Source organism: Rhinichthys klamathensis, unplaced genomic scaffold (genome assembly GCF_029890125.1).
Source record: "Rhinichthys klamathensis goyatoka isolate OS25496 unplaced genomic scaffold, OSU_Roscu_1.1 h1tg000352l_1, whole genome shotgun sequence".
NCBI lineage: Eukaryota > Metazoa > Chordata > Actinopteri > Cypriniformes > Leuciscidae > Rhinichthys > Rhinichthys klamathensis.
Genome location: NW_026606863.1, coordinates 1330001 through 1345799, shown reverse-complemented (window position 1 = coordinate 1345799; position 15799 = coordinate 1330001). Strand labels below are relative to the sequence as shown.

Sequence of the window (15799 nt, the reverse complement as noted above, 5' to 3'; positions counted from 1 at the left end):
CTTGGTGTTTGTGCGATTGTTCTGCAGACAGTCTTGCAGAACATCTTCGTACTTCTTTTTCAGGCCGTCCCGACTCCGTTCTGAGGACGCGGTGGTGCTCTCGTATCCAGAGGTGACCGACGAGGCCGAGGTCGAGTCTGACGAGTCAATGGAGAGCGAAGACGTGACTTCAGTGTCCAGAGAGCCAGAGTCGGAGTCCTGGATGTTTTCTTTAGCATAAGACGTCGTGGAAGACGAGGCCTGCATGTCCAGGTCTGCTAGCCACAGATCTCGGTCCAATAACAGCCCTTTGTGTTGAACTGACTGACCAATCGAACCAGCCAAATGTCTTAATGCGAAAACCTCAGGTCCTGATTGGCTAATTGGCACAGAGCTGATCTCTGATTGGCTGAAGTGAGCGTGAGGTTTTAAAACACCTGAGTTTGACGTTTCAGACTTCAGTTTGTCCAGTGATGTCGATTCAGATTGTTTGTTTGTGCTCGCATCTAAAAAATCACTAGTTTCTAATGACTGCTGAATGAAACTGAAGCTGGAATTGAAAATGTCGCATGATTGCGTTCGAGATCTTTCCTCTGTGTCACGCAAACGGTGAGTTTGGGAAGAATCCGAAGAGTTGTCCCCCTCGAAAGCATCCTTATGCCATTTCTCGCTGAGGCATTTAGAAACGCTCTTTTGAGTGTTCTCATCAGTAGACGAGCTAATGGGAGTTTTTGGATGTCCTTGTTCAGAGTCACATGACGTTCTGGCAGCTTCGAGCTGGTTAAGCGGCTCTGACCGTCTGAAACTCCACTTGCGACGGCTTCCCGACGCTGCTGCACCACCTGTTGAGAACAGATTGCTGGTTAAACCTCTAAGTCTTGATAATAAACCATGAGAGGTACTTGGACATCTGACATGCAAACTTTCACAATGGCATTTTTGTAAACAAATAATGACCCATGACAGCTGCTGTCCTGTGGTTCAGCTGTAAAATCTCCCCGTGATCAGTGTGTCAAATGCAATACAGCTGCTGAGAGATGACCACTAATGGGCACATTGGGAAACTAATATAAATATAAGTATTGTACTTTTTTTTTTTTTTACATTTAAATGTAATTTTTTGTACATTTTACACTTTAATTTTACGCAAAACTTTAATGTAATTAAAAAAATATAAAAATATGTTATATTAAAACTAACGGGCACATCAGGAAATTCACAATAAAAACAACTAAGAGTTTAATATTGCATATTAATAAATATGGTACTTTTTATTATTTATTTCTTTTTAAATTGTACATTTTACACTTTAATTTTACACAAAAGTTTAATGTATTTTTTTAAATAGTTGAAATTAAAATTGATCTGAAATTAAAATAAAACTCTTAAAAGTCAACTTTAAGAGTCTAATGAATTCCATTTCAATCAATATTGTAAATACTTTATTAATTAATTTACTTATTTATTTTTAATTTTACATTTTTTTGTACATTTTATTTACACTTTAATTTTACACAACTTAAATGTTTTTTTTGTTTTGTTTTTTAAATAGCACATCAGGAAATGCACAATAAAAACAACTAAGAGTTTAATAAATTGCATATCAATAAATATGGTACTTTTTATTATTTATTTATTTTTAAATTGTACATTTTACACTTTAATTTTACACAAAAGTTTAATGTATTTTAGGGCTGTCAACGAATATTCTAAATTCGAATATATATTCGAATAGTTTTAAAAAACAGAAATTCGAAGGTGAAAATTAATATTCGAATCATGTGGAAAAACAAGCGCGGTAGCAGAGGCGCGGCTGTCTGCTTTGCGAGTGGCAAAATTCTGAAGCTTAAAATGTAAAATGCATTTTCCAGCTGCACAGACAGATAGCACAGTGAGTGTCTGGCTCACTCATTGGCTGTGCTGCGGCAACTGCGCATCCAATGGCACGGGCGCCTCCAACGTGTGCGCCAATGAGCTAGCATTACATCAGACACGTCAGAGCCCGCCAAGGGGGCGTGGCCAGACGCCCTCGAAATAGCCATAGTAGCAGGCTAGCAGCAGTTTACCCATGAGTTTACCACAGCACAGCTCGCTCGGAGCGTTCAAAGTCGGTTCTATATACTGTAAAACTTCAATTAATGTTAATAATATTCGTTTCAATCACCGAATGAAGCCTGCTATATTTAGGACAAGAGTCGCGACCTTACATTGCTTGCACAAAACTCTTGATCAGCACTCAACATTTGTTTATTGTTGTTCATTTAAACCGTTATGCGCAGAGAGCGTGAGGGCGAGAGAGAGAGAGAGAGAGAGAGAGAGAGAGAGAGTGCCTGCGAGTGCGAGCGAGAGTAAGGTCTGCGGTCTTGGCCATTAGTTGATTTACTTGGTTTTGTGTAGGGATGGCCCGATACCATTTTTTTTCAAACCGATAAGAGTACGAGTATTTACATTTGTGTACTTGCCGATACCGAGTACCGATACCGATATTTCTACCGCAAAAGTAATAGGCTCCCAGAAGAGAAGACGACTATTTTAAAACAGGTTAGAAGACTGTTTTTATTTTCTTCTCTGCTTGTTTTAACAAGTCTAAAAATAAATAAAAATTAGTAAAATAATAAATGTATTAACACACAAACCACTGTTAATTTAACATAAAAGCAAGCAGGCTACTGCGTGCATGGTCTGGCATGACTGAATGCGCGCAAAGTGCGCTCCCTTAATAAATCGTAAAAGCTGACAGTTCATCGCGATCTCACACATCTCTGTTATTATCAAAGAAGCTGACTGCACAATCAATCTTTCATAATATCCACACTTTGTTTGTTATAATTAGAGGATTTGCCAGCATACAGAATTCAGCACTGAACAAAAAAGTCCGTTTTGAGCAGTGAGGGGAGTCTATTCATAAATGCTTCTGATTGGCCATTGCGTTCAAGAAATCAACACATATGTCTGTGATTGGCTACATCGCTCAACGCTGTAACCATGTTATGAATAGAAACTCTGGCCTGTAAATCGTTTCTATTTTGTTGTAGTTGTTCTTGTTGCTTTTCTGCAAGAGATGAATAAAAATCTTTTAGTTTTTATGTTTTATTCATAGATATTTCTAGTTTGCGGGAGTCCCGCGAATCGTTTTATTCTCCCGTAACCCGCACACACAGAGTGAGTGCATTACCGCCCGCGCGCGCGCTCGGCCATCAGATCTGTGTGTCTTCAGATGTGGTGTTAAACGATGTACTTTCTTTCCCTCCTCTCGACACCTTAGCTGAACATAACTCACATTCTGCCTTGCTGTTGTCATCATCCCTTATCTTGAAATGAGCCCAAACCGCCGACATTATACTTTCCTATGCCTCATTTCACCTCGACAAAGCACTCGCGGCGGCCAGTTTCGTTTTGCAAAATGTACGTGGTATCGGCGAATTTTTATGAGTACGAGTACGAGTATATTAGGACAGTATCGGCCCGATCCCCGATGCCAGTATCGGTATCGGGCCATCCCTAATTTTGTGTAAGTTAATACGTTGTCAAATATGTTTAAACTTAAATAAACTACCTATACAAGTAGTTGTGTCTCTTTGTATTAATTTGTCCTGTTATTGACGTAATGCGCGTCATTGACAAAATGCGCAACCAGATATTCGAATAGTTCGAATATATGTGTTTTTTTTAGAGGGAATATTCGAACGTCATTTTTGAGCAATTTTGACAGCCCTAATGTATTTTTTTAAATAGCTGAAATTAAAATTGATCTGAAATTAAAATAAAACTCTTAAAAGTCAACTTTAAGAGTCTAATGAATTCCATTTCAATAAATATTGTAAATACTTTATTAATTAATTTACTTATTTATTTTTAATTTGACATTTTTTGTACATTTTATTCACACCTTAATTTTACACATAACTTAAATGTTTTTTGTTTTGTTTTGTTTTTTAAATAGCACATCAGGAAATGCACAATAAAAAGAGTTAAGAGTTTAATAAATTCCATATCAGTAAATATTTTACCCTTTTTACTTTTTTATTTTTAAAATTGTTACCATTGTCACAGATGTTTACATCTACCACAGATATATTAATGCTGGACAACAATTAGTCGCGATTAAGCGCATCCAAAATAAAGTTTGTGTTTACATAATATATGTGTGTGTACTGTGTATAATTCATTTGTATATATAAATACACATATATGCATGTATATATTTAAGATACATTTGCTTGTATATATTTGTATTGCTATGGAATTTTAAAAAGAACCATCACTTTAAAATTAATATTAAATATAAATATTAAACCAATAATAAAAAATAAATAAATATATAAATTAAATTAAATAAGTATTATTTGCAGGAACCCTAAAGAGTTTTATAATAAATTACACAATACATTTAAAAAGATTGATACTAATTTGATACTTCTGAGCAATGACACATTCCTCTGGCTGAGTAAAACATAAATGAGTTAACGAGTTCAAATGCATAAACAACAACCCATCAGAAAACTACAAGCCCCAAAAACACCAAAGAGATACAAGTATAAAACCAAAACCTCCACATGTCAAGTCAACGAAACACACTGGCCTGCTGTTCTGGAAGGGGACGGATCAGTGGAAACACTCTCAAATGAACTCTTTGTCTGCAGCTCTGATTGGCTCTTCGTTTAAACGCGTTTCCCACAAACCCTCACTGCAACGAATGCAGAATCCGAGTGAGAACAGCTGCAGTGCCGTTAAACGAGTCTCTCGCTGATCTTTCAAACATAAACACACAAACTCACGAGGGAGAAATAACAGCGATTCACAGGACTGAGAACCGAGAGCTCAGACTAGACCATCACTGAGACAAAACCTGACCTCTGGAAAAGGAGGGAAATTGAAAGTTTATGTCACTGGTTTCTATCCACCATATTTTTCATGTAAGATTTTTCGGTTACACTATTTTAAGGGGTCATTATAACAGTGCAATTCTATATTTAAGTACTGAGTAATACTAAGCAACTACATGTACTTACTAAAGGGTTAGGATTTGGATTTGGTTGAAGGTTAGTTGCATGTAATTATGCATAACTTACTGTTATTACTACTATGGTAAGTACATGTAACAAGGACACTGTAAAATAAAGTGTTACCAATTTTTCATCCCTTTAATATTTGGCCACTTCTTAATGATAGAAATGCTATAACCACTGTAATTTCTTGACCAAGAAATTTGCAAGTGGACAGAAAAACATGTACACTCAGAGCGAGGGTTTAAACTTTTATTTTGAAATCGCGATAAATTAACAGATCGCATATTTAGAAACATATCTCCTGCGTTGGTGTAAAGAGCATTGTTAGAAATCTGATGAAATGGTGCACGTTGCGTTCAGCATTCGCTTTTACTTCCGAGTTGCAAAATAAGGTGGATAGTCTGAACACTTTTTTTCTTAAAGAAAAAAAATTTCTTCTGTCTTTCACCATAAATTACGCTGAGCTAATAAAGAGCAGATGAAGAATGTTTTCTAGAGAGAGAAAAAGAGCTGCTCGAGTGACAGTCGACCACGGCAGAGATTAACAAAACCTTTTTGGCACAAGACCCCTTTTGACAAGGTATTTACTTGAAGCCCCCACAAGATCTTAAGTTAATATTTCAATGGGCCTGATTTGTTAAAACGGTTCTATATAAACTTGGTCACATTAGGGCTTTGACTCCGAACTTCGTTATTCGAATATAATTCGAATATTTTAAAAAAAATAATGATATTCGAATGAATATTAGGCAGCCTTTAATATTCGAACCCGTTATGGGCATCATTTTTTGTAAATGCGTTTGCTTGTAAACGTTGTTTTCAATTCAGATTCCGAGGCTTTTTCACGCCTGGTGAAGTTGTGAATGGCGAGCTCATTAGCAAGGCTATTATTGGTCATCTGGGCTCCTGTAGGTGACATTAGCTTCCTGGTTAGTAGGGGTGCACGATTCAGAAAATGTCACGATTCGATTCGATAATGATTTTTTGTCTCAAGATTCGATTCAAAAACGATTCTCGATTCAAAAAACGATTTGCAGTATATAAATGTAGTTTACTTTTTCCTATGTGATTGATTGCAGTAGACACAATTTAAAAGAAAAAAAAACAACAACAAATTAAATATAGTTTGATATTACTTTGTCTTCATACAAAAATAAAAACTTTTGCAACTAAAAAGTGCAAAGTGCCAAGCTTTGGCCAGCTTTCAAATACATTTAATTCAAGTTTAAAATAAAACTTAAATAAAAAGCTTTTACATTTAGCTTTAAAGTGCTGTAGTCAGATCAAACAAACAATTATGCTAAATGTGGTTTAAGGACTACTTCAGCTAGGTTGACTGTTGAAATGTGAACTCGACTGGGCACATTGAACTTCCTAAAAATATACTAATGTCATAGAACCCTTGCGAAATAATTTTAAATAGATTTTAAAAAGCCACCGCTACTGGTAACATCTATGGTTAGATTGATTTGTTTAGATCTAGAGAAGTCGTTCATAGGCGTAATTTGCGGGTATCTCCAGTTAACTAGCAGATTATTCATTTAGTTCGCTATTAAATAAGAGATCTGTTGTTTTTGAAATCAAGCTGAGCGCTGACAGCGCTCGTTGCCGCTGCTATCAGTGTCTTGGATACAGTGTTCTCTGTGGCTCGCGCAGTCTTCACTCGGACGCGCGCTTCATATCGCCGTTGTGGTTCCGGTGAAATCTCGAAATAAAATGCACACAAACGTGATGAACATATTCGGTTTTGATGAGAGAGAGAAAAAACTATACGAGTGCGGTTTAGAACCCGTAACCTCTGACACGCTTGGCAAAAGATCTACAGACCATTAAGAACTCAAACATAATCTGCGGATCGATGCATTTATTTACGGGTTGAGCAGAGAGGCTGCACAGTTTGACCAGCGGGCGGCAAGAACTTGCAATGTAACTATTTATCAGACCGGCCCTCACGGCCTCGAAACACTACCGAACCACCGGTAAAAGTCCCGACTCAGCCGATTGCCACTCCGCCCGTGCACGCCATAAAAAAAATAAAAAATAATATGAACCGATTTTTGGAATTCTATGAATCGATTCTGAATCGGCAAAGATTGAATCGCGATTCAAATGTGAATCGATTTTTTTGCACACCCCTACTGGTTAGCGCCATAGACAGTAAAAGAAATGGACACAGCGACCCCATAGACTTTAACGGAGAAAAGTCAAAAAGTGCAGTCAATTAGAAGCACTCTCTTCCTGATGGCTGAGCGACTGCGCCGGCTCAAACTGAGCTTGACGACGCAGATGTGACGTGAGTAACCTGTCTCACAGTTATAAGTCTTCTAGTAGCTGTGCTAAGAGGAATCTGAATCATTCCCTTACGAATCTCACAGAGCCGGAGAGCGTGAGTAGGAGCTGTCCATGAGCAGCAAGATCAACTTTATGACTCTCTATGGGCTTCTCCCTTGACTTTATGCCTCCACGTCCGAACGTCTTGAATCTTGCCCGCGAGATTCTCCTTCTGTCTATACAGTAATTTCTCTACTGTGCGACAGAGAGTCGCGTGTTATGACGCAATCGTTAGCCTATTTTTACAAAAACTGCTTCTACGGGGCCATAACGTAAGATACAAGGTAATGGAGCCTTTTATACATTGTCGTGTTTCTTTAGAAATAAACAATGGACAAATGGAGTCATTAAACGCCTCAGATGTAAAGTTATTCGCTGTCATAGGAGCTGTTTACACCTGGCCACTTCATGCGTGTTCTGTGATGGGATAGCTATCCGATCGTGAAAAGACCGGGTGTAAATGCCCTCCGAAACGCATTCGAGACGGATTTGAATCCGATCGCTCAAACCACATCAGGAGGAGGTCTGGGCCGCATTACAGACCAAACTGGACAACTGTAAATTAGGGGTGGGAATCTCTAGGCACCTCACGATTCGATTCGATTACGATTCAGAGGGCTGCGATTCGATGCTAAATCGATTATCAGAATCTTTTTTTTGTGTGTGTGTGACTATAAATACTTTGCTTTAAAAGTAGAAAGTAATGACCCATAAAGAATTAACGTACAATATATTTTATTAACATTGCAAAGAACCAACAGGAAAATACATGTGTGTCTGAACTAGCAGCATACTTGTAGTAAATTAATAATATAACAACGACCGGTAACGTTACAGCCGAGTGTTTTTCCTCCTCTGGCTGGAAACGTGTCATATGGCTTCTCATATGTGTCTTGTTTCCGAAATATTTTAGTTTTACTCTACAAAGCTTACAACTAGTGTGGCTCTTGTCCAGCTCCTTTCACCCTTCAACTTCAGAAGCCAAAATATTTCCACACGTCAGCTTTTAACGAGGAGGGTGTTTGGATTTGGCGCTCAGCCATCGCGTCCGCGTCTGTTATGTGCACGCCACAGACGGTCCGGCCACTGCACTTCCGCGCTTCAGAGTTCCGTCTTTCGCGTTCCGTCAATATTACGTTATTATAAATATATATCTAAAAAAAAAATTTTTTTTTTGAAAATCGATTTTTGACAATTGTGAATCGATTCAGAATCGTCCACGTCCGCATCGCGATGCATCTAAGAATCGATTTTTTCCCCCACCCCTACTGTAAATGCATCTGGTTGTTGAAACCACATATGTAAATTTTACTCCTCCCAAAAATGCTAAAAAAAATAAACGTGTGAGAGCGTGTTATAGGCTATATGTCATGTTATAGTCAGATATGACGACGCTACTGCAGCACGCATCACCTCAGATGAGCGTCTATTCATCAAGCCAACGAGCAAACTATCGCAGATCAAAGTGAAAGTGAGTCGAAGACGCGTAACACACAATCATCTTTATTAAAAGTAAAGAAACGAAATGATCTTACCAGTGCTGTTGACGCTCTCTATAATTGCGGTCTTTGATTTTGAAATTAGGCAGGAGCTCTTTTATGATGCTAATTTGCATATGTCTGCTGGTGCACAGATGGTTTCCCACTTTAAGCACTGGGTATATTTACACAGACTGTTAAATGCAGTTCAGAGGTGGCATGAATACAAACGAAAAATGAAACGATACTCTAAATATGAAACTAAAACCACCAGTTGGCTTTTCATCAACGCACGAACGAACCCCTGCAGTTTCCTCATGATAGTGTCAGCCCAGATTCGGGCCACATGGTGCATGTTGACGTGGGCCGGATCTGGGCCGACACTAAAGCCCCTTCACACAGAGATTCCGGAAAATATACGGATAAAGTGACCCGGGTTCATTCACACTGCCAGTGATTTTCCGGAATCAGAGAGTGTATTCACACACAACCTGTAAAAAACCCGTAAAGACACGTGACATCGATGTGCCGTACAGTCTCAGGAGCGTCTTAAGTTTGCTTATGAGCTGCGATTTCTCTCTCGGGAAACCACGCTTGTGCATTTTTTTCTCTGATTCGATCATAAACTAGCGCATTACGTACCATTTCACGCTGGCGAACGATCCCGGCTTCAGCGCCATCATTACGACACGGCATTGATTACGGCTTTTGTTCACACAGCGCGCGTTCCGGGACTGAACACGGCAATGTTACTCGGTCCCCAACCCGGCATCAATCCCGGTATGTGTTTGCGTTCACACAGAAGGCGTTCTGGCAATTTCCCGGGATCAACGCGCTGTGTGAAAGGGGCTTGTGTTGCTGTCTGGGACCCCAATACTAAAGGATTGGTTGACCTAAAAATGATTTCCTTGCTCACTATGACAAATACATCTTTGTAATGACCGTACAAACACGAGCCCATCATCACTGTTCACAACTGCACTCCAATTACAACCACAACTGAGACTCGGCATCCACCATCTGTCCTTGTCACAGTGTCTGGTTGTTCCCTGGGTTAAACACTAGAGGTCCTCAGTTTTCACGGTGTCATTCACATTAGACTATATTTCCCAGCATTCTGTTCTGCCACTCATCTGATCATTGCACACAGCTGTTTCCCGTCACCTTGTTAGTTCTGTGTGTATATATATATCCTGTCTGTTTCAGTGTTTGTCACGGAGTCCTTGTTTATAGTCACCACACTTCGGTTGTTCTCGTTCTGTCTACCTTGTGTTTTGTTTCTTGTTTTGGACTGCTTGCCTGGATTTTGACCGCTGCCTGAACTAGTTTGTGAGTACGGATTACCCCTAAATAAAGTCATTGCATTTGGATCTCTCTCCCCAGTGTGTGTTCCGTGACAGAAGGACTCCGTCACCTAAGAGATCCAGCATGATGGGGTTCCGTATCCTCCCTCCCACCACGGAGAAAGAGAGGATGGGGCGTGTCCAAAATTTGATGAGCTTTCGTCAGCAGGGCCTGCCGGTGGGTTGCATAGCTCAGTCATTTTGGACGCTCTCGAGGGGAATGGGATACAATGAGGCAGCATTAAAAGAAATTTTTAATACCTGTCTTGATGACCCATTGCCGGGGTGGGAAATAAAGGGTCTGGAAGTCTTGGACTTTTGGGGTTTTACCAGATACCTTGAGCATCGGAGTCAGTGGGATACAGCAGTCACGTCTGGGTCTCCTGAGAAGATGACCGGCACACCTGAGCCGGTGAGTGGAACTTCCCCTGAGGCGGTGGGCTCGATGCTACCGTCTTGCCATCATAGGCGGAGAAGGAGGAAGAAGGTCACGTCGGCCGATCCAGAGACTGTTCACGTCACGTCTGCCGATCCAGAGACCGTTCACGTCACGTCTGCCGATCCAGAGACCGTTCACGTCACGTCTGCCGATCCAGAGACCATTCACGTCACGTCTGCCGATCCAGAGACCGTTCACGTCACGTCTGCCGATCCAGAGACCGTTCACGTCACGTCTGCCGATCCAGAGACCGTTCACGTCACGCCTGCCGATCCAGAGACCATTCACGTCACGTCTGCCGATCCAGAGACCGTTCACGTCACGTCTGCCGATCCAGAGACTGTTCACGTCATGGAGGTCGTCCCTGAGCAACCTGATCTGCCGGCCCCGCCAGAGCTGCTCGCCCTGCCGGCCCCGCCCGAGCTGCTCGCCCTGCCGGCCCCGCCCGAGCTGCTCGCCCTGCCGGCCCCGCCCGAGCTGCTCGCCCTGCCGGCCCCGCCCGAGCTGCTCGCCCTGCCGGCCCCGCCCGAGCTGCTCGCCCTGGTTCCTGTGCCGGAGCCAGTGTCTGCTGTTCCTGTGCCGGAGCCAGGGTCTGCTGTTCCTGTGCCGGAGCCAGTGTCTGCTGTTCCTGTGCCGGAGCCAGTGTCTGCTGTTCCTGTGCCGGAGCCAGTGTCTGCTGTTCCTGTGCCGGAGCCAGTGTCTGCTGTTCCTGTGCCGGAGCCAGTGTCTGCTGTTCCTGAGCCGGAGCCAGTGTCTGCTGTTCCTGAGCCCTGGCCGCCCGAGGGGTCTTCACCGCCCTGGCCGCCCGAGGGGTCTTCACCGCCCTGGCCGCCCGAGGGGTCTTCACCGCCCTGGCCGCCCGAGGGGTCTTCACCGCCCTGGCCGCCCGAGGGGTCTTCACCGCCCTGGCCGCCCGAGGGGTCTTCACCGCCCTGGCCGCCCGAGGGGTCTTCACCGCCCTGGCCGCCCGAGGGATCTTCACCGCCCTGGCCGCCCGATGGGTCGTCTGCTCTGCCCTGGCCGCCCGATGGGTCGTCTGCTCTGCCCTGGCCGCCCGATGGGTCGTCTGCTCTGCCCTGGCCGCCCGATGGGTCGTCTGCTTTGCCCTGGCCGCCCGATGGGTCGTCTGCTTTGCCCTGGCCGCCCGATGGACTTCCTGCTCCGCCCAGACCGCCCGATGAACTACCTGTCCCGCCCAGGTCGCCTGAAGGGTCGTCTCCGCCCAGGCCGCCCGATGAACTGTCATCCCCTGGTTCCATTCCCTTCCATGGACCTGGCCCCCCATCCCTCCCCCTGATCCTCCACCGTTTCACCTCCCTCCTGGACTCTTGTTTTGTTTGTTTGTTGTGGGTCTTGGAGCGTCTGGTAGCCGCTCCGTAGAGGGGGGGTTATGTCACAGTGTCTGGTTGTTCCCTGGGTTAAACACTAGAGGTCCTCAGTTTTCACGGTGTCATTCACATTAGACTATATTTCCCAGCATTCTGTTCTGCCACTCATCTGATCATTGCACACAGCTGTTTCCCGTCACCTTGTTAGTTCTGTGTGTATATATATATCCTGTCTGTTTCAGTGTTTGTCACGGAGTCCTTGTTTATAGTCACCACACTTCGGTTGTTCTCGTTCTGTCTACCTTGTGTTTTGTTTCTTGTTTTGGACTGCTTGCCTGGATTTTGACCGCTGCCTGAACTAGTTTGTGAGTACGGATTACCCCTAAATAAAGTCATTGCATTTGGATCTCTCTCCCCAGTGTGTGTTCCGTGACAGTCCTGAACACCGTCTCGTTCTGCTCGACTAGACGGCTAGTAACAGTGATCGCACACGACAGGGAAAGGAGAGGTCTGCTCTCCCTCAAAAGGGAAGGAAACGGTCACAAGTCTCTGTAAAGACACAAGCGTGTTACAATTCCCTAAAAGAAAAGATGAAACAATCAAGAAGAGGAAAAAAGGGAAGTATGCTGGACATATCTGTGTGGTTTGTTTATAAAAGTGTCTTCAAAAACAACTAGCATTTCTGCAAAAGGTCTTTATGTGGTTGCTCAAGTGAAAAGAATCCAATTTCTGGTTAATTTGGGTCAAGTCAAAATTTATACAATACCGTTTCAAAGCAGCTTCACATTAATAAACAGAAAAATAACAGTGTTAATGTTGTTACACTCAATTGTGTAATGAGGTAAATAAGATGTACTTATTAATCTAGCTATAACATGTCTGAGCCATGATGCATCTTCGGTCTGGCGTGAGGGTGTAATCTGCCTAGTAACTTAATTGTTTTGAGCATTTATTTTTTGTTTGTTTGTTTGTTTTTGCTTTTTCTGTTGTATTATGTTTATGTGTATTTGGACCCTCTTGAAAATGAGATGTTGCATCTCAAGGGGCTATCCATTATTAAATTGAAAATTATAAAACATCAACATAAAAAGAAATCGACCAGGTGTAAAAAAAAAACGTAAGTTCGGTCGCTGCATTAGATTAAGTTTAATCAAATTGGCTATATTTAAATTATATTAAACTGACTTCAAAATTGAGTTGCATCTCGTATAAAAGCAGTTGAAATTGCTTAAAGCGGTGCTATGCCGTTTTGGCAATTTCTTCGTTGTATTCTCGCTTTTTGCTCTACAGAGCTCCCCCTACAGCTTCGGAATAGATATTTAACAACACTGTCGTAAAAACTCGTTGGCGACTCTCCCCGCTCCCATCTTCTCCCACTGGTCATGTGCATTTGTTTTCAAAGAAGCCGGCGAACGCACGGAGCCATGTCCACTGAGGTATGTATGACACACAGAAGGCTAGCATATAAATGTTGAGATATTTGTATTGTGTTATCAAACGTAATCCGTAACATTATGGCAAAAAACAAGAGACTAAGAAATATTTCCGCTTATTTATTTTTTAGATTAGCTCATCTCTATTATAGACTTAGATTATAGGCAGTATCATAATGAAACTTTACATTACATTCTTTTATAATGTTGACGGGGATCGGAGGTTGGAGTTGAGTTGTCCATCATAACGATGGCCCAAACAATTTGTGTCACACCCGTTTGTTTTGTTTTTTAAAAAGCTTTCCTAGCTTTCTGCTTCTTTTTTGCCGTCTCAGCCATGCCGACTAGTGTGAAAAACTCCATCCCTACCTTGTTCTTAAAGCTAGCCAGATCCTGGATGGGGGCGTGTATGTGTGCAGTGCCGTAAAGCAATTCGTTACATCGCGATACCCGATATCACGCAATACTTCCTGACGCCGGCCCAAAGTAGCAAGGGTGGTTTTTCCCGCTCACAGGCGCTAGGGGGAAGCGAGACGGCCACCATTCAACCCGAAAAAAGTAATATAACCATTCCAATAACTCTTATAACCATACCCATTCCAACCACTTATAACTATAACCATTCCAATAACTCTGAAGCTGTTCAGTTAACCTGTTAACTGTCACCCCCCTTTTTTTGAATAGACATGAAAATGCATATTTCGAACATAAATGGTTGTAATTCAGGAATGCTTTGGAATATAGACGTAAGATTGGTCTTGTTTTAAAGAAGACATTTGGCAGATTTATGTAGAAGTGAAATAAATTAAGAAAGTGAAACAGAAAAAAAGTTATAGAAGTTTGAGTTTATGGAAATGTACAATGTAAAAAAAATAATTATTCATATTTTATATAAAATCTATATTTTCAAAACCTGGGCTACTCTAAAACTGCAGAAAAATCAAAGCCAAAAATCTGAACAAGTTGTGTTTCAAATGTTAGGTTGATATCTCAAAAAATGAGCTTTCAGTAAGATTTTGTTTGGGCGCAGTACCAAACTTTTTCACTAGGTCACAACCAGACTCCATTACTGCCCATATAAGGGCGCCTCCATTTCCATATGTGTTTTGAGTGATATGAACCATTATTTCCACAATTTTCATACAATTTATGAAGTAGAGATCCTATTCAGAAGTAGTATGGGAAGTTTGGCAGATTTTGATATGAATTCAACCTCTAAGAAACACATACAAAGAACACGCATGTGCGTCATAGCTCGCTGCCACATCACAAATGGTGAATTTATTATTTTTTTCTTTATATTTAAAACATTTTCAGACTTTTTTTTTTGTAAAATAATTGAATGGATGCTATCTTTTGAACTCTTGGTATGAAAACAAACTAGGTTTCTACAATTTTTTTCATGATTTTTCATGTTCATTGCTATTTCAAAATAAAGGTCTGAACATGCCTAGGAATATGAAAATATTCTTGTTGCAGCTTGATACATTACGGCTCCTCTGTAATTTATTTTGAAAATCAATCACCAAATATGGAAACTAGAGATTGTAAGCTTTCAAATGATATATAGTTTGTCAATATTACTCAAGGTTTTCACTAAGATATTATTGTTTTAAAAATATAATGGTAAACGTCCCACCTGTGGGACGGTGACAGTTAAGGTAAATTTATGAAGGTAAAATTATGTCAAAGAATCGCATGCGCAGGGTAAGATTTGTGAAAGAGTACATAAGATTGCAAGCGTAAAATAAATTTGCACGCGCAAGAGAAGATTTGTAAAGGTGTAAATCGCCCTTCATTTGTAAGAAAAAAATATTTGCAGCTTTTAACTGTTACTCGTAAGTGTCATTCATGTATTTGAACGCAACGCAAAATAAATAAGATCTGTATTCTTCAGATTTAATTTTTTTTAGCGCTTACACTTTTGGCACGATTTTTGCGTACAAATGCGGCTAAATGACTTGTGTGTGCATGGGGCAAAAAAATTCCCGAAATAACCCGATTTGTACAGTTGCGTCTTTCTTTTACCTGCGCTTCCAGTTTTGGCACGATTCTCTCACCGAGGTAAAAGAAAGACGCAACTGTACAGATCGGGTTATTTCGGGAACTTTTTTGCCCCATGCACACAACAAGTCATTTATACATTTGCAACAGTTAATTTTTTTACACAAAGTTTGATTTTACGCAATTCATCTGTTTTGCAGTTCCTGCCTCTGTTGTTTTCGCTTGCAAATTGCTGTTCACGGGCTTGCAATGCTTTTGGCCGCATTTGTGCGCAAAAATCGTGCCAAAAGTGTAAGCGCAAAAAAATTAAATGTTTTTCACCCATTTTATGGTCAATCAGGGGAAAACGGTGCATCTAATCAGCTTTAAGTTAAGTAACAGCACATCTTTTATCAACAAGACACATGAACTGAGGAATCAAAGGTTTGATCAGTTCCTCAAAGTATATGAAAAAC

At 41.3% G+C, this 15799-nt stretch overlaps 1 protein-coding gene across 3 annotated transcripts in view; it reads right to left on the bottom strand.

The window, feature by feature from the left end:
• Positions 1-15799, bottom strand: part of disc1 (DISC1 scaffold protein) — an 89125-nt gene that overhangs the window by 67895 nt on the left and 5431 nt on the right. For all 3 annotated transcript variants that reach the window (XR_008803730.1, XM_056232685.1, XM_056232686.1), the window contains exon 2: positions 1-821. Coding sequence is in view for 2 of the 3 variants with exons in the window: in XM_056232685.1 (XP_056088660.1) it covers positions 1-821 (821 nt within the window). In the remaining variant the exon portion in view is untranslated. The remainder of the gene's footprint in view (positions 822-15799) is intronic.